We start from the raw sequence: 23381 nt of genomic DNA, 5'->3' as shown, positions 1-23381 counted from the left end.
GACTGCTTTTTAATTTAAAATAATTGCTTGGCCACCTTCAATACAGCTTTCTCATGGGGTATAGTGGTAATCAAATAAATAATTTATTTATCTATACACCTCACTCACTCACAAACATGCTCACTGTCCAGGGTTACTTCGTGTCGCTGTTCAACCGCTTCGACTGCTTCGTGGTGGTCGGGTCCATCAGCGAAATGGTGCTCACGAAGACGGAGGTGATGCCCCCGCTTGGCATCTCCGTGCTGCGGTGTGTGCGGCTACTGAGGGTGTTCAAAGTCACCAAGTAAGATTAAATTTATATTTTAGCGGATTCTAAGATTCATCGTAGAAAATTTCCCGAGTTTTGTTATTGCATTCTATGTTGTGTACACAACTAAATTTCTCCTTATCCGTTAAAAAAGATAATGAAATGTATTTTTATTTATTTACAATAATAATATACATAATTGATATATACAGAGAATTACTATAACTACCATATATCTAAAATAGGCCCTTGAGGCATTGTACCAAGGATGCTGGCGGCATTTCCTCGTTGTATCACAATATTTGCGAATGAAATGTAATTAATTTCAGTTGAAATTATTATTTAAAGTTAATATCATTGAACATACTAACAATTAACTAACAATTTTCCTTGACATTATTTTGCCTAATCCTCTAACTTAATAACGTTCCTATGAATATGAAACGAGATTATCGATTACTAAAGATACAAAATGGAAATGTAAAATGGCGATGACATTTTCATTTGTCTATGGCGCGAAACATGGAATCAATCATTGGAATGACTTAAAAAGTAGAACCAAGGTAGTTCCAATCGTACGAACAAAATGTCTGGACTATTGTTATCCAGTTTTTTGTTAATTATTCTTCAGATACTGGCGCTCCCTCTCCAACTTAGTAGCGTCTCTCCTTAACTCCATCCAGTCCATCGCCTCGCTGCTGCTACTTCTGTTCCTCTTCATCATGATCTTTGCGCTGCTCGGCATGCAGGTCTTCGGAGGGAAGTTCAACTATGATCCCGTCGAGGAGAAGGATCGGCACAATTTCGATTGCTTCTGGCAGGCGTTGCTGACGGTGTTTCAGGTTTGTTAGTTGAGTTAGTTAGATTTCTAAAGACACCATCTTCATCTTCAGCAACAAAAAGTCACATAATCATTATTATTCCCAGGTCCAAAATTGAATACTTTAATTTAGATTTTTATTCAATCGATAGAGCATGTATCCCCTCATTATACACTATCGCCGTTATGAACCTTTTCATCAACTTAACTATCATCACTATTGACTTCAATATGATCCATTATTAGTTGTAGTTATGAGTACTTAAAATTTTCTGGAATTCAATTCTTAAATTCAAATTATCATTTTTATTAATTATTCAGATTCTGACGGGCGAAGACTGGAACGCGGTGATGTACGAAGGCATTAAGGCGTACGGCGGCGTGGGCTCCGTCGGCATCGTCGCCTGCATCTACTTCATCATCCTTTTCATCTGTGGCAACTGTATCCTTTGCTGTAGATGTTTTATCTTATTCCTGTAGCCAAGCTAACACTTGCAGCATCAACGATAAAAAAAAGATCATCACGAGCTCTAAGTAATACGAGTATTAAATTACATAAATATATAAATATATACATATTATATTGAAGCGGTGGCCGAGTGGATATGACGTCCGACTTTCAATCCGGAGGTCGCGGGTTCAAATCCTGGCTCTTACCAATGAGCTTTTCGGAACTTATGGACGAAATATCATTTGATATTTACCACTAGCTTCTCGGTGAAGGAAAACTTCGTGAGGAAACCGACATACATCTGCGAAGAAATTCAAAGGTGTATGTGAAGTCCCCAATCCGCATTGGGCTAGCGTGGGGACTATAGCCCGAGTCCTCTCGCGCACGAGAGGAGGCCTGTGCCCAGCAGTGGGGCGTATATAGGCGGAATTATTATTATTATTACATTATACATATTACAAATATTACTGCCGTTATTTTAATCTTTAAATAAAAAACCGTCCACACTAAGCGAGCATACGCGCGAGGCAATTTCCTCGCACACAATATGGCCTGTGTAGACGTGCCTTAGCCGAGCCGGCGTGCTCAAGCGTGGAAAACGCGCGCGCCGCCTCTGCCGAGGCACCTCTACACCGGTCAGTTTGTGCGCGATTGTGCGCGAGGAAATTGCCTCGCGCGTATGCTCGCTCAGTGTGGACCCGGCTATTAGAATACATATTTTAAAAGCGATTCCTCAATAAGATATTGTTAATTGTATTTTAACTTTAACCTTAACCCTCATCATAAAGAGCCTTTTAAAGTCCTTAACTCATAAATACAGACATCCTACTAAACGTTTTCTTGGCCATCGCCGTAGACAATCTTGCAGACGCAGAATCGTTGACCAACATTGAAAAGCAGGAAGCGGTGCGTAATGTATAGTTGATATAAATTTTAAACCTGTCACTTTTTACTTAAGCTACTGTAATTAACATTTGTTTAAAATTATGTTTGCGTAATGTTTAGTTCATATCAATTTCATATCTGTAATTTTTTACTTTATTTATTATGTTTCTAGAATCCCGATGAGAAAGAAGCCGGTAGTGTAATAATCGATGGTGCACATGCAGACACTGATGATGAATACATTCACGACGACGATGCGTATACGACGGACAAGTTAGTGCACTACATATAAGTAAAAACAAATTCTCTTGCCACAGTAAAATCAAAACCTAAACTTACATTTTGTAATTTTAGTTCGGAGCGCGAATATGAAGAGACAGGCTCAGAAGAAGGAGAAGACGGAAGAATCGAGATAGAGGGTGGAGAGGAAACAGAGAGGATAGAAGAAGAACAAGAACGGGAAGAAGAGACTATTCAGAGGAATCATATAGGTATATCTATTGATACATTATTCTGTCGTTATTGGATAAAATCTACAGTCTCAATGTGGTACTTTTTTCAAATGTAAACAATATTCCTGATTTGTGTGTACTTGAAATATACAATAAAGGTCATACAACAATCTGGCAACCATAAGAACAGGGTTTTTTGCATCCATCAATGTAAAAATACTACTTACCTATTTGTGAGCAAGTGTGGTGACAGTGATAGATAAACATATTGACCGTATACAGAATAATATAAATTATACATACCTAGTTATAATAAGTTAAGTAACTATCATGTAAGTTGATGAAACGTTCTTCGTTTGCTGATATCTACTATGTTCTGACATGATTGTCATATTATAAATTTATAACTAAAGTGTAAACATCAGCAAACTTCAAATTTAAAAATTATTAATCACTAATATTTGTTAACATCCATGTAATAGCTTAAGTGATATACAGGTATTAAAATAGTCCCTGGAGATGGTAAAAATACTAACAATGCATTAGGTTCTAACAAAGAAGGACCCACTGTAACCGTCATGGAGCTAACACACAAAGAAACAGAACCTAACTATGCAACAACAGTGAACACAGAAGGCGAGGAGCCAAGATTGAAGCGAAAGCCGACAACATCATCGGCAAGACCAAGGAGGTTGTCTGAAGTCGACATACACGACTCTAAGAAACCCATCCCTGACGCTACCTCCTTCTTCATATTTACCAAAACCAACAGGTTAGGGTGTGGGACAGCAGCATCTACAGCTTCTATTAATTAGATGTTATTTTTTTATTTGATGTTTCTTGATTTGTCATTGATAGTTTTATCGTCACAATTTTTTACTATTTCAATTTTATTACTTACGATTGATTTTACATCAGTGATGTCATTATAACTATCAAAGATAAATTCCTTGTTATTCTTCACGCCTCTATTTTTCTACTTTAATATTTTCAGCTGTTTTATTATGTATATTTTAATATAACTATTATTTAATCTAACCACAAGTTTATGATCTACACTCACTTTAATTAATTTAGCATTTTCTTATTCTTAAATATTTTTAGCTGAGGATACAAACTGTAATGAAATTAGGTATCTAAAATCTTTCGCAGGGATTTCGGCATGTATATAGAAGAGTTTCTTTAGTTTAGGGTATGCTCTAGGTTTTAAATGCATTTTAGATTTAAACAAAAGTCTACTGTCGTCTCTTTCTATCTCACAAAGATGCCGGGCAGTCTGAAGAAGAAGGGACGCTAGTTACCGCCAGGCCACGGCGGGTTTCAGAAATGAATATGACCAATCAAGTGCCGCCTATACCGAACGCTAGTAGTTTCTTCATATTGTCACCAAAGAACAGGTGATTGGTGGAGGACATACCTGATCTCATTGTCAAAATTGGCATCATGTTGTCACAATAGGCGAATACAAGTAGCAGTAACTGTATAAACGATGAAACCGAGCACATGCAAACACATAGAATAGTAAAATATTACATTCATATACCGAAATCCTTATTGAAGGATCACTGCCCCGAGTAGAATTAAATGTTCATAGAATCCTAAAAGCTAAAGATATTCGTAAATTTAACAGAATTAAAGTAAGATTTTTTTTCTCAAACGTTGGCGTAAACGTAGACATACAAATCATACAATATAATATAATACAACACTTGCAAAGTGTATGGATTTCAACGATTTATAAAAGCTTCTACTTGTCGACGCATATTGTAGTGTTGTCTTTTAAATAATTGGCCTTATCATCATCATTCATATCAATTGTCCCGTCTAAATCATCGCACGAGTGTCGTTCCTCAATGTGAATCCCAAAAAGTTGAAAACAATGAGATTTCAGGGTATTTCAAATTTCTGTTAATCGTTAGGTTTGACTGTTAGCAGTATCGATAGATCAAAGCATGAAAACTCTTAGATAGATTTAGGCGTTAGAAATTATAAATAGTTATAGTATCGTCTGCATGCATGTATGAAATGTTGTCTATTTGATTTAGTGCGTCTGCATTTATGTTGCATGCACTACGCATGAGCTTTATTTTGTAATAACGTTTATATAAGTATATATCTATATATGTGTTATAAAAGCGTCTAAATGTTCCTATCATTACTACTGAACAATGTTTAAATGTTGGCTTTAAGTCCTGACCTTTAGAGTTTACCTCTAAGTTTTACTCCAAGTTTCTGCTGAATATATTTAACATTTACTCACTGAAAGATATATTCTATTGAACTTTCTACTTAATTCAATGTGTTCTTACATCGAATAGCACCTATCCTTCCTATTGGCTTCATTGTTCAATAGTCACTTTAAATCCCAATTCGATATTATGTGTTTCACTTTGGTGTCCCCTTAGAACACTACCTTCAGCCCTACCCTCATACCAGTATAATTACCTCCATCATCATTTACATAATTGATATATGCAGGTTTCGTGTGTTCTGCTACAAGCTGTCAGCATCTTCGACCTTCGGGAACATCATCCTGATCTGCATCATGTTCTCGTCAGCTATGCTGGCTGCTGAAGATCCTTTGGATGCTCAGCAAAAAGGGTTCAGGAATTGGGTGAGTAAACGTTTTTTAAACAATCAAGCGGCCATCGTTTACTGATTAATGGAAATCTCTTGTGCTATCACTCTCCAACTTAGCTTATTTTTCAATAATCATCCAATCCGATACTTATTTTTCCTCCTCCATTTGTATATCTAGTTAACTAAGGAATGCTCTCAAAAAGTTTCAAAAAGCTTTTGTACAACAAAAGCCGGGATTTCTGGGATCAGGTGTTGTTTTTGTGGAAAATCAGTACCGGGGGTACACGCCATAGTTGATACATTTTAATCATAAAGTTCCAAATTTTAAAAGGTTTAATTTGTGTTATATATTGCCATCACTAAGTTCTATGCCAATATACGAGTAATTGGTTTCTACTTTCTCTTCTAGCTCCTAAGTCAATTCGACGTGTTCTTCACGGGCATCTTCACGCTGGAGCTGTTCCTCAAGCTGGTGACGTACGGGCTGATCCTGCACGAGGGCGCATTCCTCCGCTCTGCCTTCAACGTGCTCGACATGCTCGTCGTCTGCGTGTCGCTCGTCTCCATGTGCTTTAAGTATGTTATCGCCATTTACTTCGAAAGCTCCTTTTATCTACTGGTGTGTACTTTAATTTGTATCATAAGCTATAGCTTCTTGCTACTAAATCATTTTCTTTGACATTAGTTTATCTAAATTATTTATCTTGAAAGGTAGTTGAGGTTTGGTTGTGAAATGTGGTACTATCATATATATAGTATTCAAGATTTGTTTATGCGTATATATCTGGACTGCCATTTAATTTTCTTTGTTATCTTCATTTCCAGAATATTCATTAATTTACTTTCTACAAAATCATTTTAGTTTTCCGATATTCCTATTAAGTTTTTAAAAAGCTTTAATGTTTTGTTTGTTAAATATTTCAGATCAGGAAGTATATCAGTGGTGAAGATATTAAGAGTGTTCAGGGTGCTGAGGCCACTCAGGGCCATCAATAGGGCCAAGGGCCTTAAGGTCAGTTATCTCCTACCTTGTTCCCAATTACTTCCTTCATTTTTTACCTAATACTTGTATTTGTGAAGATGTTTAAGTTATTTGTAATTAGTCTACCATTTGACTTTTAGATACAATCTCTCCATTATTCGTTAATATTTATTAGGCAATGTCAAAAATACCAATATTTAGGCAATGAAGAAGACAACGTTATCGTTATAACAATGTTTTTTGTAGATCAACAATCTTTCAGCTGTTTTATATGCAAATTTATACATTAATGAACTCTGATACATTTTTTCCATGATTATAGCACGTTGTTCAATGCGTGATCGTTGCTATCAAAACAATCGGGAACATATTGTTGGTAACGTCGTTACTGCAATTCATGTTCGCCGTCATGGGAGTACAAATGTTCAAGGTAGGGGGCTTCTGAATTCTCCACATATAGCACCTTCCTTGGAAACACGTGTGGTTCACGGTTTCTCCATTTCTCATCGATTCCTTGTCTAGAATCTTCGATTACACCTTTGGGTAACTAAATGACCTTTTCTATAACTATCTTTTTTTTTCCTGATGCAGTAGCATATAATGTATTGACTACAACATCTTATTCTCTATGCTTTATGAAAATGTGATGTTGTTTTTTACTCCTGGAACATTATTTGCTATAACATCTCACTCATTTCTCATGATTTCATCGTCTATTAAAGTGAATTCTGCAATTTTTGTTCTGCTTCTAACTCTTACGCTATTTATTTTGCTGCTAAAGCTTCCATGTGATCAATATTGGAAAGCTTCATGGTTAACGATATATGTATGTCGTCTTCTGCTTCATCCCTATTGTCTTTAATATCTCCTTTTCGGACTATTTTCCAAAGGAATCCATCACATTTCACACTTTCTATTAACGACACAACCAAAAGGTACTAGGTACATAAAAATAAGAAACAAAAGTAATTAATCGTCGGCATGTGATCTCGTTAGCAGTAGCAAAATTTAGAAAACTGTATGTCGTCAATATCGTCAAGCATGGAAATAACGAACGAACCCAAAGGTGTAGACGTTAGCTGACTAATAAAGCCCATGAATGTTAGAGGTAACCACCCCTACCTTGGCGTTTACAATTTCCCCAAGGATAACAAGTGCCCCGTTAACAAAGTCGCCCCGAAGTCCCTTGTTATTAAAATTGGTTTGCTTCTCCCCTATGTCCCGCTGCCGGATGGCCGGTCGTCCCCGTTGGTAACGTATGCCCTGCTAACCTGAGTAGTATGTGGTGAAATGTGTGATAGTAGCTATTAAGACTATAGGCAATATAATGCTAGTTACGTATTTGTTACAATTTATGTTTGCTGTCGTCGGTGTACAGTTGTTTAAGGTGAGATTTCGGTGTTGTGTTTGGGATTTTCTAGAAAGACTTGAACAGCATACATAGATTTATTAATCTGTGTGTAATTTGATACATGTTCTAACTTTAAGCTGCTCCCATACTGCAGTTGAAAAATATTCTATAAAAATCTTTTTTTTTTGTCTGAATAGTGTTACAGTGCATATGTCGTATTATCTTTGTTACAAAATAATGGTTACATGTTACGCTATGTTATATGGCATTATACATCTGCGGTGTGTGAGTGCCATAAGAATAGAGCTTCTGTAAAAGTGTAATTTTTTTCTTCAATGTTTTCAACTCTTTTTAGAACATCTCAGTCTTAAACTAATTCTGGTCGCATGTGAACTAGGTGTTGTAGTACGATCGTAATTTCAGTTTCTGATTAGTAGGTGTTTCATTTATGATATATATGATAATTTCACGGGACTTGTAACACTTGTAACATTTTGCAGCCTAACTTTCTTATTTAAAGGAAGCGAGTTTATCAGAAAATGTTACATTAAAATGCTCCTAAATATTCTTATTAAGCTACAATCATTTTGGCAAGGTTTGAGTTTTTATAACATCTAACTGCGTGTGTATAACCTGAGCCTTGTGTTTGATAGTTATAAAATGTATTTGAGTTACAAACGATGTTTCAAATATAACGTGTACACTTACACAGTCAAGCCAATCGATGCATGAGTTGCTGAGTTATCTCACTTTCATTTTATAAAAAACTTTACTCATGAGGAATTGAGGACCTTTATTTTATCGTCAGTGGCCCATTTCTCGAACGGTATTAGTCTAATATTATTAGTGTTTCGCCATGGTAGCCCATATGATTTGACAGGAATTCATTTATCAAACGCTATTAGACTATTATTATTAGTGTGTTGTCATGGTAACTAATACGATTTGACAGTTCGTGGACTAATAATATTAGTCTAATACCGTTCGAAAAATGGGCCCCAGTTCGTAGACTAATAATATATGTCTTATACCGTTCGAGAAATGGGCCCTAGTTCGTAGACTAATAATATATGTCTTATACCGTTCGAGAAATGGGCCCTAGTTCGTAGACTAATAATATATGTCTTATACTGTTCGAGAAATGGGCCCTAGTTGTTGTGGCAAAGTATTGCAAGCCGTCAGTTGATTATATTCAGCTTGTTAAACCGTGCAAAATAGGAATACCATTCAAGATAAACCTTTATTCTGTATGCTTTTGTATAATCAATAGTGTTTTCATCATGAGAAATGAGTTGTGTAGACACATCATCAGATCCTTTAACAGGCCTGTCATCTTATGATTTAAATTGACTCATGTTTTTGTAGTTGCAAAGCATGGTACTAATCTCTTGGTTTTTAGTTTAAACGTTATTAATCATTGAGTTTTGGTTTCAGGGAAAGTTTTTTAGATGTAATGATATTTCGAAGATGACGAAAGCAGAGTGTCAGTAAGTGAAAATCTATTTATTTGTAACATATCAGCAACGTAAATAAAATTAAATGTCCAAGCATGTAGCTTGATTCATTGTGCCTATTTATAATATGATGAGAAATAAAATGAAGAGTTCTAGGAATTAATTCCTCCACATCGATTACGATGACGGCGACGTCAGCAATCAAGGGTTTTTCCTCTTATGAGCTCTTATGTGGCTGGCCAGGCCAAACGTGCTCTTAAACACCCTTTCACATTCACAACGTATAGTTGACCGGCCGCGTTGTATGTATACACATAGGAGGGCTTAGGTCTATCCTTGCGTAGTTGGCGTTTTACGTCTAATGTAGCGAGGCGGTTTTCCTCAAACGACTTGGTAGATTCGAAGTACATACATATACGTATCTAATGTATAACAATGTTCAACTGAATCAAAAAGTATTCTGTAAGAATCTAAGCATTTTGATTTTGTTGTGATTTTGACATAAAGTTAATAACTAATATTTATATTTTAATATCTTCTTCTTCCCCGCGTTGTCCCGGCATTTTGCCACGGCTCATGGGAGCCTGGGGTCCGTTTGACAACTAATCCCAAGATTTGGCGTAGGCACTAGTTTTTACGAAAGCGACTGCCATCTGACCTTCCAACCCAGAGGGTAAACTAGGCCTTGTTGGGATTAGTCCGGTTTCCTCACGATGTTCTCCTTCACCGAAAAGCGACTGGTAAATATCAAATGATATTTCGTACATAAGTTCCGAAAAACTCATTGGTACGAGCCGGGGTTTGAACCCGCGACCTCCAGATTGCAAGTCGCACGCTCTTACCGCTAGGCCACCGGCGCTTTTTTGTATAATTATTATATATTTTAATATAATTAAGAAAAAACTTTATCATTAATTTTCAGAGGAACATACCTTGTGTTTGAAAATCGAAATTACGTAGTTAGAGATAGAGAGTGGAAGAGAAATGATTTCCATTTTGACAATGTTATGAAAGGGATGCTGACGCTGTTCACCGTCTCTACGTTCGAGGGATGGCCTGCGTAAGTTTTTAGTTTTACTTTTTATTTTCAAACGCTCCAAACACAAATGCTCTATTTCCAGGATTATTATTACTATTACCATATTTTTTTTTCTTTGGTATAATTATTTTATAGCTAAATTCATTCCTTTTGAATTCGAATTTTACGTTTTCTATCTTTATATCTGTTTAATTTCAATCAATTTGATTAGGTCATATCAAATGTATGTTTAATCAAATACATCATCAATAATAAAGGTGTTTTCATCAACAACACCTTTACACTCTTCGTATCATCAAACTGTCACATTTTAATAGTATCGCAACTTATGTCGAGGCGAATCAAACCCAAACCAACGAAAAAAACACAGTATCAAAGAACGTTTTAAAATATGAATCTTAATTCTAAATAACTCAGTTTGGTCAAGTAACGTACCGTTGTATGCCTGATACTTACATAATCTATAGATTTCCTGTATTTGAAACAAAATATTTCACACCATGGACGAAATAAAGCACTGGATAATAATTAGAAAAAGATAAATAATGAACGAATGATTGAGATGAAAAATCTTTATTTTCAGGCAACTATGGGCCCATAGATAAATACCTTAAAACTAGCATACATATTATAAAATATATCTTAAAAATTAAAACACATACTATGGCTCCAAAGAAAAAAAGAGAAGTTATTTTTTGACACAATTTCTATTTGATAAATCGAGTAGAACTATAAAGTAGCCGACTTGACCGTGACGTCACTTGTACAGTTTTCATATAAATTCCATAGTGACTAATCGTTTTGGCAGCTCGAAAAAAGGAACTGATTTGACTTTTATTTAATTTAATTGTATGGTACAAACTGGTCACTTATAGGTATAACATTTGTGGAATTATAATAATTAATTAATTGCTTATTGAGCCCATCGGGCTGCGGTCATATCAGAGCAGAGCGAGTCCAGGAAATCTCCGGTATATTTTCTCTAGGGGCAGTCATAGATGATGTGTTTCTCAGACTGCGCTGGAGCTCAGCCATCACACGCCGGTGAATTTCTCCATTGCTTAATTGATTAGTAGAAAAGAACCCTATTAGCTTGTTCCGACCCAAAAAATGTTTCTGTTGCAGGTTGTTGTACGTGTCTATCGACTCAAACCAAGAGGACCGTGGTCCCATTACCAACTTCCGTCCAATCGTTGCAGCCTACTATATTATTTATATTATTATAATTGCCTTCTTTATGGTGCGTCTTACTATGATTGCTATTTAAGTCGTTTAGCGTCATACTCGGATAAATCCAGCTGTCATATTTTGCGATTTTGGTATTAAGAAAAGGTAATAGGGTAGATATTTCTTAAGAGGGTCGAATGGATTTATCCGAGTTTGAAGTTAAGCGATACATTTTATAACTTATAAATCTTATAATCTTAAACAATACATATAAGGCCATTTTATTAAATAGGTGATACTATTAGGCTTTATACTTAAACATTATGTTATTCAATATATCTGAACAGAATTCAAAATTTGGTATTTTATCTTGTGACAAAGAATTATAATTTTTTGCATAAACTGAATTAAATTGATTGGATCAACATTTACCTACTTCTAACCGGCGCCGGAGAAGATTATTTAGATACTTCAGAATTACTACACACAATAAAATGTATAATTTATTTCTAATATAACTATATTTCAGGTAAATATATTCGTCGGTTTCGTCATAGTTACATTCCAAAACGAGGGAGAGCAAGAGTATAAAAACTGTGAACTGGACAAGAATCAGAGGAACTGCATAGAGTTCGCCCTGAAAGCAAAACCTATAAGAAGGTACATGAACACTATTTGAAGGTCACTTAATTACTTAATGGTCCAGCGATTGTAAATGAGTCTTGGCCTCCGACTCGACTAACTACACCCTAATTGTCTCGACCCTGTGCAATTTCCCGCTAGTTATCGGCAAGCCCGCATCAACAGCATCGTCTCTGCGAGCTATTTTAAATTTAGTCGACATAATTACACTTAATAATAAATAGTAGTTTACTATTAGTCAAAAGAATCTACAGTAATGATTTAGATTTTTTCTGAATCATCTGGAACGAAGTTCTAAGCGTTTCTCTGCATTTATCAGTTCATTATTCAAAATTGCATGATAATTATCTTTTTTATTATAATAATCTTTTACTTTTATTTATATTTCAGGTATATCCCAAAGCATCGCATCCAATACAAAGTGTGGTGGTTCGTCACATCCCAGCCGTTCGAGTACGCCATCTTCGTCCTGATCATGATCAACACCATCACCCTAGCCATGAAGTACCACAATCAACCCCTCGAATACAGCAAAGCTTTGGACATGCTCAATATGATTTTCACCGCTGTCTTTGCTCTTGAGTTCATTTTTAAACTCGCTGCCTTTAGGTTTAAGGTTTGTATCATCATTTTTAACATCATCAGCATCATTTTTCATGACAGTTATTTCATCGATCGTTTCGTTTTATTTAGCCGCTAAGAGGTTCTCAGGTATAATGACGAAAATTGTTTTAGTGTCACTAATAATTGATGGATTAATTTCATTTTATATCTGTAGCATGTTTAATGTGGTTATCTGTCACAAACTTGACTTATATTTTCACTCATGTATCATTTGAAGGGAATATGCTCTTTATTGGTTAAAAAATATTATTAGTAAGAAATCAGTCTAACCCAAAACTCATAAATCATCAAATACTCGTATTGGGATGATGTGGCAATTGATGTATTTATACAAATATATATTTTTTGTCAAATGGAACATTCATCATACGATGCATTTGAGGAAAATAAATTCGGAGATATTATTCTTAAGATAATCATAAATTGTTTAATTTTATTACTTTATTTTCAACTCATATAGGCAAAGAAATCTGACTCAATTGAACTCGGTTGTTATTAATTTTCAATGTAGTATTTATTAATTATGTGACTATTCTTGTCGATAACGCCGCACAGATGCTGTGAATAAATAGTAATAGTACATAAATAATAAATATATAATCAGATGTAATAAATAAAAGATTTAGTTTTTTAGTAGTCATCTGTTATTCACTATATCGGTAGAAATAAATTATTTTCTTTTGATCACTGACTGATATAGAGAGTTTTAATCTTCACATTTAATTAAAAATAATTAGATTAGCGTCAGTTTTCAACTAAAATAATGGCATTATTCATTCTTGAATGGTATAAAACGCATTGTAGGATTATTGATGTATTTTGTTCATTTTATTTTTTCCGTTTTTATGTTTAGTCGCCATCAGATATATCGGAGCGGCCAAGGAGCTTACAAACATCTGAACACGCCTCTATTGTCAAGGCGCTTGAGTGCGTGTCCATATATCTTTAAGCACCTCGGCCGCTCTGATATATGTACTCGTAAATGGCGATTGTACATACAAAATCGACTTCTCGAGAGCAAACTTGTATTTTATAGTTTCTAATATCTCCTCAACGCGCAATTTACTTAGGTATTTACCCTTTATACAACATAATTACTTTCTATTTTAGGATCTACAGGTGTTTATAATAATTTTATCTTTTTTACCCACTACCTACTGTTTCGTAAACGTGTTTTTAAAAGTAAAAATTTACAGAAATATCATCTGTCAGACCCAAACTATATTGAAAAATAACCGGCCAAGAGCATGTCGGGCCACGCTCAGTGTAGGGTTCCGTAGTTACTCTTCCGTCACAATAAGCTAAACTGGAGCTTAAAGTGTAGTAAATGGTACCTTTCACCCGAGTTAAACAAATAGGCAAATTTGCATAATCAGTACCTAATTAAAGAAGTCTTTTTACTATGAAGGGAAAACTTTTTGCGATAACTCAAAAACAGCTAAACTGATCATGTCCGCTATAGTTTTCATTTAATGTCTTTCTTAAGCTCTACTTCCACGATTTTTTTCATATTTTTTGGACCTATGGTTCAAAAGTTAGAGGGGGGGGGACACATTTTTTTTTTCTTTCGGAGCGATTATCTCCGAATATATTCACTTTATCAAAAAATGTTTCTTGAAAACCCCTATTAGTTTTGAAAGACCTTTCCAACGATACCCCACACTTTAGGGTTGAAGCGAAAAAAAAAAATTCACCCCCACTTTACGTGTAGGGGAGGTACCCTAAAAAAAATTAAAATTTTAGATTTTATTGTACGACTTTGTCGGCTTTATTGATTTATATATCCATGCCAAATTTCAGCTTTCTAACACTAACGACCACGGAGCAAAGCCTCGGACAGACAGACAGACAGACAGACAGACAGACAGACAGACAGACAGACGGACATGGCGAAACTATAAGGGTTCCGTTTTATGCCATTTGGCTACGGAACCCTAAAAACTATAATAACGTACAATCAAGGTATTACATATCGATACGGACAAAGTGCCAAAAATATGTACCTATACACAACCTTAGTGCCTATATTTTAAGATAGTTTGTACATATTTTTGTCACTTAGTACGTATCGATATTTAATACCTTGACTGTACTCTTCATGTTCCGTTAATTTCCATGTAGTGTTATTACCACATACTAATTTTAATTTCCAGAATTATTTTGGAGACGCGTGGAATACATTCGACTTTATCATCGTACTAGGAAGTATTATAGATATTGTGGTATCACAAGTCAACGAGCTCAAAAACCAGGTAACGACGCGGTGCACCACTAGTATTATAGCAGTCACCGACCACAATAAATGTACTATTTTTTCATTTGAAAAGTTATTTGCAATAAAACTATTAAGGACTGAATCAGCTCATAGAAATAACCATATTGAATGATAATTCAGTAAAAATTTACAATACATATATTATTAAAGAAAACTTAAGTGACTTTTTCGATAAAAATAGTACAGTTACTGTCCCGAGCATGGACGATTTTGTTATTACAAAAGTAAATGTTGTAGCTTAATCTATAACTAGCTATCTTCAAGCCCTTAGAGTATTCATAAAACCATCAACAGTACATTATCCATTGGCCCATAAATACTTTCAAACTGAAGATTAAATTGAGAAAGTGTGTATACTTGTAGACTCTTCTAGACTCCTAACATTTCTTAGTCATTGAAAAATATTGATATCCCCATTTTACAAACAATTTTTAAACAAATTAATCATCTCATGACTCATTTAAGCCGCATGATGTAGTAATATTTTCCCATGTTATTACAAATGTAGATAACATGTTGATTTCAGGGAAGCGGTTTAACAAAAGCACACATAAAGGTAAGTTGCACTCTGCGACACTAATAGCTGCTCAAACACTAAACACAAATAAGTACCTAAAAATAAAATAAAACCTAATTTTAATGCTGTAAATAAAGATAACGATATAGTTTTAGATGTACATATAGATATAGACGATGGGACAGTAACAAGCAAACTTGCAACTTCCAATGCCGTAAATGCATCTAACACTGAGCACTCCGCCTATATCATACAATGTAAAAATGAAACACTATCACAAAGTCATGAACTTAGAACAATTTTTTTTATTGATGACATATCAGTTGAAACGTTTGTCCTTTATTATTTTAGCTAAACATTAACATTATCAAAATAAAAGATACCATACTTGTAGCCAATAGATTTAAGCGTATTGCTTTTAGACTTAAATTGGAAGTTACCAATTGAATTACAATGGTACCTATCCCTGTTAATAAAAATAGGTGCTCGTACAGATTGTGTCTCAAAGCTAGTCAGCCATATTAAAATTTATAGTTCCGATTCTGAACTGTTGGTCTCTGTCGCTTCACGTTGCATACTAACCAAAAATGTTTGTGCATCTTTCAAATTTTTACTACTCATTAACATTCCAGGAAACCTCCATACCATCGATCAACTTCTTCCGTTTGTTTCGAGTGATGAGACTGGTGAAGCTACTGTCGAGAGGGGAGGGGATCAGGACTCTCCTCTGGACATTTATAAAGTCATTTCAAGCATTGCCGTATGTTGCCTTGCTGATTTTGATGTTGTTCTTCATTTATGCTGTAGTGGGGATGCAGGTAAGCTCTATAAGCCACTTTTAATTAAAATTTTAGGAGTTTCGTCTCTTAAGTAATAAAAACGAAAGGAAAATTTCGGGCAGTTGGGATTCCAAAATTAATTCTCAAACGGTAACGTAACCAAACATGTACCAGCTTCGAATAATTATATTATTTTCCAACTATTTAATTTCCTGTAGTAATTATAGTCTCCGAATTTTTGCGCATCTATGCTAAAAATATATTTTCAATGATATCTTCGTCGTTACTAGATCTACCTTGGTATATTGTTTAAATTCGTCATCGCCTCTAATGCCGAATATTACAGAGCTAAGGTATTATATCTCTTAATGCCCAAATAAAATGGATATCAAACAATAAATTACAACAACGTATAAACTAGGTCAGTAGCTCGCATAATTTTATCATTTTATTTATTTATTTAACACAGTGCAAGCTTACAGTACTACACCAATTCGCTTACACACTAGAAAAATAGATGTCAGGAAAATAAAAACATACAAACAGATAACATGTCAAGAAAAATAAAATTTACATAGTCAGTCAATTAATTACAATATTTAGCATATATAAAATGTCAAGGAAGATCAAATTTACAAATTCAGCCAATTATTTTTTTTATTTTTATTTTTTTCTTTATTTAGAAACAAACAGTCTCTTATATTGATAAATACTCCTTTCAACAACCATCCAGTCCATTCATAAGGCAAATATAGTATTTAGCTTCTTAGCTCAAGGTGAAAGAAAGTGATCATCGTGATTTATAACTTCTATGAAATTTTAGGTTTTACTTCCTCATTTCTACTCTTCCTCATTCGAGGAAAGATGGTGGAGTTATGAAGGTGATGTTAAAACTTTGCTTTCAGGTGTTTGGGAAAATAGCCATAGACGACGAAACCCCGATCACTAGAAACAACCACTTCCAGACATTCCCTCAAGCTATTCTAGTATTATTTCGTTCAGCTACAGGTAAGATTGCCCATTAACAGAAATTGTAATGCTTTAACTACACATCCAGGATTGTTCGATGCGACAGATTTTTTGAAAGCATGATCTGTGGTAATTTTTGTTAACTTCATCTGTAAAATTTTCTCTACCTACGTAAAATTGTTTAGGTATCTTTATGAAAATTGTATTTGTTTATTATATATCCTCTTCCTTAATAGTTATCCTTTTCGAGTTTAGCAACAACCTGTCTTGGATTATTACAAGTTAAAAAATATTTTAGAATTAAATTACTAGTGTTTTTTCACTGATGAAAATTGGCCGGTATAATTCGCTTTTTTGTATAAATAAGATTTTGTCATTTTATAGATAACCATGAATTATAAATGTAATTAGATTACTTATGATAAATTGATAACCGCAAAAAGAAAGATAAATTTTATCCATACTTTTTCAAGTTTAGGTAAACTAAGATCAGAAAAGAATCATTCTATAGGTAATTGAATTGAATTGAATTGAAAATATTTATTTCGGATTTTACAACCATCCATATTTGTTAGTGAATGAATTAACATCATTTTTGTCGGTTCCAGGGGAGGCGTGGCAGGACATCATGATGGGGGTGTCTCCGGAGCCGGAAGTGCAGTGTGACGACAACTACGAAGAAGAACCCGGCGAGAACGTCAATTCCTGCGGCTCCGTGCTTGCCTTTCCCTACTTTATCTCTTTCTACGTGCTGTGTTCTTTTTTGGTAAGATTGACGTAAAATAATAACTGTTGACAGCCTTTCTTTACTTGGGGTCGACGCAGCATGTGTTTTTCCTCCATATTTCTATTTCGTCCATCATCTCATCATTCATCTGCGTTTTCCTTCGCGTGCCCTTTTCTCATCACTTGGAGTCAACGCAGTATGTATTTTTCCTCCATGCCTCTATTTCGTTAATCACCTCATCATTCACCTGAATTCTTCTATATCATCTCTCTTTCTTTCTTCTTTCTATATCATCTCTCACACAGTCCATCCACCTTTTCCTTGGTTTTTCTTTCCTCTTAAATCTCTCCACATAACTTTAGACAACTACCTGGTAAAAAATTTGGGTCCTGCTGCTCTTTTTGCTTTCGCTATTTAAATTGAAAGCAAAATGCTTTTTTTTACTTATGATTTATTGTTTACCGAAACAAATTGTACAATTTCAATTACAATACAGAGGAATTTGGCATTATCTGGAAATTCTGTATAAACAATATCTTTATCCATATCTAATATAACTTTATACCTTCAGCATAAATGTTGTACGTACTGCCAGAAAACTCAACCAGTGAGTATTGAATACTGACGGTTTTGGTTTTTTCATCGTAGTCGACTTTTGGAGGATTAATCGCTTTCACTGTAACTTTGATGTAGCTCACTTCAGTGTCTGGTGGACTCTGAAATTATCAACCGTTTTACTATTGAATATCTCATAGGTAGGTACAGATGTGCAAGTTAAGGAAAATTTATCATTAGATAAGCTAGTTGTTGGTCAAAAACTTCCTACTCCAAGATCTTAAGTTTAAATTGCTAACCATGTTTGAAATACAGTATGAAACTAGCTTACATTTGTTATATATCTTTAGTTGAAATATAGTTTTTATTTTATAGTTAGATTTTACATAATACTTACAGGTATATTCACTTGTGTATTAAATCGAAGCCACCCAATCCAACTATGATTACTATATATTTTTAGGCCGCGGCCTTTTTTACCTGGAAATTCAATAATTTTAATTCTATTTATTGACAATAACAATATACATAATGGATATATACAGATGATTACTATAACTAGCTTATATCTAAAATAGGCCCTTGAGGCATTGTACCAAGGATGCTGGCGGCATTTCCTCGTTGTATCGCAATACTGATACGTTGTGCGAGGAAGCCGCCAGCTCTTCGGTCACCAGTTACGTCAACCAGACGTTTCGCGATTTCTCCAAAAAACTTGTGCGCGCTGGGACCCCATGGACCTAGAGTTTCAACGCCAAAAGGTACAAAATGGTACTCTCTACCGAGGCTCTTATATTTATTACGTTTCAAAATTTCGGCGCTTTCCGCCGCTGCGCCCGCTTTCACATTAGTCCGTTGGAGGTGGGACGGTGCCAGTGTGTCTACGCAGGTAGCATCCCACACTAACATCCGTCCCAAGGTCCAAGGAACCAAGGACACCCCAATCAGGCCTCTTGCCATCATCCCTGATAATGCCAGTTGGCTCAAGAAGAGCAGGCACATTGATGGTGGCAAGAGATCGACGAATTATGTCATTAAGCGACGCATGTCTTGAAAAACGACCTGCACTTTTTTGACAAGATAATCCGTGGTGTCCCAGTCGGTCCACGTCCGTGCCACAAGAGCATATATGTGGCGTACATACCGAAACCCCGAGTCGCAAACCAGTCGCCAGTCTTAGGGAGGTCGGATCCAAGAAAGTACCAGTATTAGGTGAAGGATGGGCATGTAGGGCAGTAGCCGGCTTCCCGAGCTCCGACCGCCAAAAGTCTCGCGTGATCTGGACCCGTACAGTTGTTTAGAAGAGTATTGTAAGTTAAATCACAGTAAATATTATCCCAGCTCCTTTGTGATTTTGGGTTGTCTGGAAATTGTTTGCCCGGGCAAGCAATTTTAAAAGCATTTTTAGCATCCTCAAAGCCCGTAATCTCATAGTTTGTGGGCAAAGCCCTTAAGATATTTCCTATGAGACCAGACGTGCTATTAATGGATGCCAAAAAGTTTAATAGGTACGTAAGTCGGTCATTTTCATGTGATTATATGGAAAAGCTTCGGAAACTATAAGATATATTTAAATGAGATTTGGAACGTAGGTGTATTTAGTGAACTGCTACTTAATTCAGAAGCTAAAATTTATAATAATATATTTCACTGCAGACATACAAATAAAAATCAAGTAAAATCAACGCATGGCACATAATTTGATAGGTCATAAAAAATTGTTAGTTTTTGAAATAATCGATTTTTTTATTACTTTTGGAAATAATCGCTCCGAAATTCTGAAATATTGTGTCACCCTTTTACATATTTTGAACCAAGCGTGCAAAAAATTAAATTTATTCAGAAAATAAAAATTGGTTGACTGGTAGAGAATGCCTTAAGGCATTAAGTCCGCCATTTGTACCTTCGTGTATTGTGCAATAAAGATTAAATCAAAAAATAAAAGCTTAACGACTACTTTCCACGAAAATTACTTTAATGTAGAAAAGCGTATTAGTACAAAAGCAACTTACCAAATTCGTACACATATTCCGGAATAACATTTGGAACACAGGCTACATTTATGGCAAGGTTCAATACTAGAACCAATAGTATAAGTTCCTTTGGACCCATATTGTTTATTGTTAAGAAGATAATACTAATCCAAGTTAAAAATTATGGCTTTTTATTGACGATTTATGTATCGCAGTAATTGGAAATGTAGTAACATGGCTTGTATTTTAACGGTGTGAAATCGATAGGTATGTAAATGTCAATTAGATATTTAGTTCCGATTATAAAGTAACTTTATCTTTCTTACGTGGTAACAAAGTGGTATTAAAGAGCAATCGACCAAAAAATTTACCATATAACTAATGGCTTAGGACGACCTTGTCCACAGTTCTATTCCGTGGCCTTGTTAAGTTGTCCTCATTGCCATATTGTCTACTGTCCTGTTTCGTCGACATTCCTATGTATTATACAAATGCATTTTGCCATCTGACCGACTAGGGCCCGGCGGCCCCAGCACACAAGGGACATTTGCTGACACTAGTGCCCTTCAACCACCGCTTCAGGTACCGCTGGTGTGATGTCGTGGAGGCGGACCTGCGTCGGCTGAATGCCAATTCATGGCAGGAAACCGCGCTGGATCGGGACAGGTGGCGTTCTCTCGTTTCGGAGGCCAAGATTCTTTTTGGATCGCTGAGCCAAAGCAGTTAGTTAGTGCCCTTCAAACAATGTCATTCAACTCCCCGCGCACTGGCAACAGCTCAAAGCATGGTGCCCGTTGCTCTCCACCACCTGTAATGCATAGATATCGTTGACAAACATCGCAGTCCAGACGAAGAGCAACGGCTGCCGGCAACGAATCATCGTCGAGCAGAGCGAGTCACCTTCTTAATTCGTCCACATTTCTGCGTAGTTCACCGTGCTAACTCGCTACCATTCCTATATCGACCACAGCGCTAACTTGTCACCGTTCCTATATCCCCTACACTAAGGGAGACATACAAAAGGTGACGAGTTAGGACTGTGGACCTTATAAGAATGGACAAGATAAGAACATGACGCTATAAGAATATGGACGACTTAGAAATGTGATGATTTAGGAATTGTATGCTGACGACGTGGCAATGTGAACGATTTAAAAGGTGACGAAATAGGATTTTGGTCGTCCAGAGCCTAACTTATCAAACGTAATTAATAGAAAATCATTAATTATATGAGGCACAAATCTAAGAGTTGATTGAATCTGATGATTGACCCCGGGGAAGGGCACCGTGGTCTAGAAATGCTTAGGACATCAAATGGCTTTACACTCTGTCGATACGGGACAATTTGACTCACAATCTGCTTAGCATCAGGCGGACCGTATGCTTGTTTGCCACCATCGTGGTATTAATAAAAATCATTGTCCTGTCTGAACGGGATTTTAATCCTGCGCTGCGTAAAACTTTAAATGTAAAACCTTCAAATGTCTGTCCAAAAATTGATGTCTTTCGACTTATACAATTGGTGATGATTGATAATGAGTTTATATTAATTTGTTTCAGATTATCAATTTGTTTGTAGCCGTTATTATGGACAACTTTGACTATTTGACCAGAGACTGGTCAATCCTGGGACCACACCACTTAGATGAATTTATAAGGTAAGGCTTCCCAACCACGCATTACAGCCCAAAACGCACTCAATTGCGTACTGTATTCTCGCTGCAAGTTCCAAATTCAAAATTTAAAGTGACTGTGACGAATTGTATAAATATTAATTTACTCGAAATTAATCGAAGTCATACTAAGGTCAAATTGTAACATCCCACTAACCCGGGGTTAAGCGGTTAAACTGTTAACTCAGTGTCAAATTGTACTGGTAACCATGGTAACTCCAGGTTTAACTGGTTAACCCAGGGTTAGTGGAACGGGCAAGTGTCGCTTAGGCGTGAACATTATACTTGTAAGCTACCTACGTATTTTTAGACATTCACGCAACATGTTGAGAGCCTAGGCACTAGGTAGGTTAGTTTGAAGCACTAACAGCGCCGAATTATGATCACATTATCCGCGCTCCATGGGCGGCAATTGACCGCTGCTCAGCGCTTAAAATATTATGTGAGTTAGTGTAAGGCTTGAGTGGACGCTGGAGTTCGCGTGTAGCGGGGCGGGGCGTGCGGCGTGCATGTTAAACAAATGCAAACGTATAGGAGCGGCCGCAGTGCACGGTGCTCACATCATTTGTAAGCCCGACGCCACGCTGCACGCCCCGCCGAACGCTCCGCTTCGAGCGTCCACTCAGGCCTTACACTTAGGCTTAACACGCACTGCGATTAATTTCTTGCGGTTTTAGTCTAATTTCTTGCGATTTCTATGCGATGGTTATGAAGCATGCCGCACGTTACAATTTTGCGTTTCTAAAATCGCAAAAAAATAAACACAGTGCGTTCTAAGCCTTAGGGCGTGTTGCAGTGGTCTGACTGAACCACTGGGGCCCATTTCTCGAGCGGTATTAGATTAATATTATTAGTCCACAAACTGTCAAATCGTATGGGTTTCCACGACAACACACTACTAATACCGTTCGAGAAATGGGCCCATGGGCCCGCGGTCGTGTTTAGTGACGGCTACTAGTATCCATAATGTGCGGCCGCTCTAAAACGGTAAAATTAGTTTAAGTTATATTTTCTCATTATTAATTATGTACGATACAAATCATTTTCAGGTTATGGAGTGAATACGACCCGGACGCGAAGGGTCGAATAAAACATTTAGATGTAGTTACTTTGTTAAGAAAAATTAGTCCTCCTTTAGGTAAGTCTATTAGCAGCTTCATTTTCAGGATTATTAACAATATTCTGTAACAGGAACTTATCTCTGTGGCAATTAGTACTC

General features: G+C 36.0%; 2 protein-coding genes across 3 annotated transcripts in view; one reads left to right on the top strand and one right to left on the bottom strand.

The window, feature by feature from the left end:
• LOC133530754 (muscle calcium channel subunit alpha-1) overlaps positions 1-23381 on the top strand; it is a 158945-nt gene that overhangs the window by 115240 nt on the left and 20324 nt on the right. The window contains exons 14-36 of one of the 2 annotated variants that reach the window (XM_061868807.1): positions 132-283; positions 879-1089; positions 1389-1509; positions 2339-2424; positions 2576-2676; positions 2758-2894; positions 3402-3627; positions 5334-5469; positions 5845-6011; positions 6360-6447; positions 6740-6847; positions 9203-9255; positions 10145-10282; positions 11387-11501; positions 11958-12088; positions 12461-12686; positions 14848-14946; positions 15496-15525; positions 16119-16304; positions 17171-17273; positions 17843-18000; positions 22050-22147; positions 23212-23300. In XM_061868807.1, the coding sequence (XP_061724791.1) occupies positions 132-283; positions 879-1089; positions 1389-1509; positions 2339-2424; positions 2576-2676; positions 2758-2894; positions 3402-3627; positions 5334-5469; positions 5845-6011; positions 6360-6447; positions 6740-6847; positions 9203-9255; positions 10145-10282; positions 11387-11501; positions 11958-12088; positions 12461-12686; positions 14848-14946; positions 15496-15525; positions 16119-16304; positions 17171-17273; positions 17843-18000; positions 22050-22147; positions 23212-23300 (2959 nt within the window). The remainder of the gene's footprint in view (positions 1-131; positions 284-878; positions 1090-1388; positions 1510-2338; positions 2425-2575; positions 2677-2757; positions 2895-3401; positions 3628-5333; positions 5470-5844; positions 6012-6359; positions 6448-6739; positions 6848-9202; positions 9256-10144; positions 10283-11386; positions 11502-11957; positions 12089-12460; positions 12687-14847; positions 14947-15495; positions 15526-16118; positions 16305-17170; positions 17274-17842; positions 18001-22049; positions 22148-23211; positions 23301-23381) is intronic. The other variant, XM_061868808.1, reaches the window with a different exon arrangement.
• On the bottom strand, positions 18026-20664 carry LOC133530761 (uncharacterized). The gene is made up of 3 exons (XM_061868823.1): positions 20529-20664; positions 18914-18996; positions 18026-18677 (listed from the first exon to the last, which is right to left on the bottom strand). Exons 1-3 carry the CDS (start codon positions 20626-20628, stop codon positions 18510-18512), a joined length of 351 nt encoding a protein of 116 aa, XP_061724807.1. The 5' UTR covers positions 20629-20664; the 3' UTR covers positions 18026-18509.

Source organism: Cydia pomonella, chromosome 23 (assembly GCF_033807575.1).
Source record: "Cydia pomonella isolate Wapato2018A chromosome 23, ilCydPomo1, whole genome shotgun sequence".
Classification (NCBI taxonomy): domain Eukaryota; kingdom Metazoa; phylum Arthropoda; class Insecta; order Lepidoptera; family Tortricidae; genus Cydia; species Cydia pomonella.
The sequence above is the reverse complement of the archived record's forward strand: the minus strand, read 5'-3'. Positions and strand labels throughout refer to the sequence as shown.

Coding starts and splice junctions, on each gene's coding strand:
- LOC133530761 (XM_061868823.1), bottom strand. CDS start 20,628: ATGGGTCCAAAGGAACTTATACTATTGGTTCTAGTATTGAACCTTGCC. Junction 18,997..20,528: donor GGAATATGTGTACGAATTTG/GTAAGTTGCTTT, acceptor TTGAATTTCCAG/GTAAAAAAGGCCGCGGCCTA. Junction 18,678..18,913: donor ATACACAAGTGAATATACCT/GTAAGTATTATG, acceptor TGATAATTTCAG/AGTCCACCAGACACTGAAGT.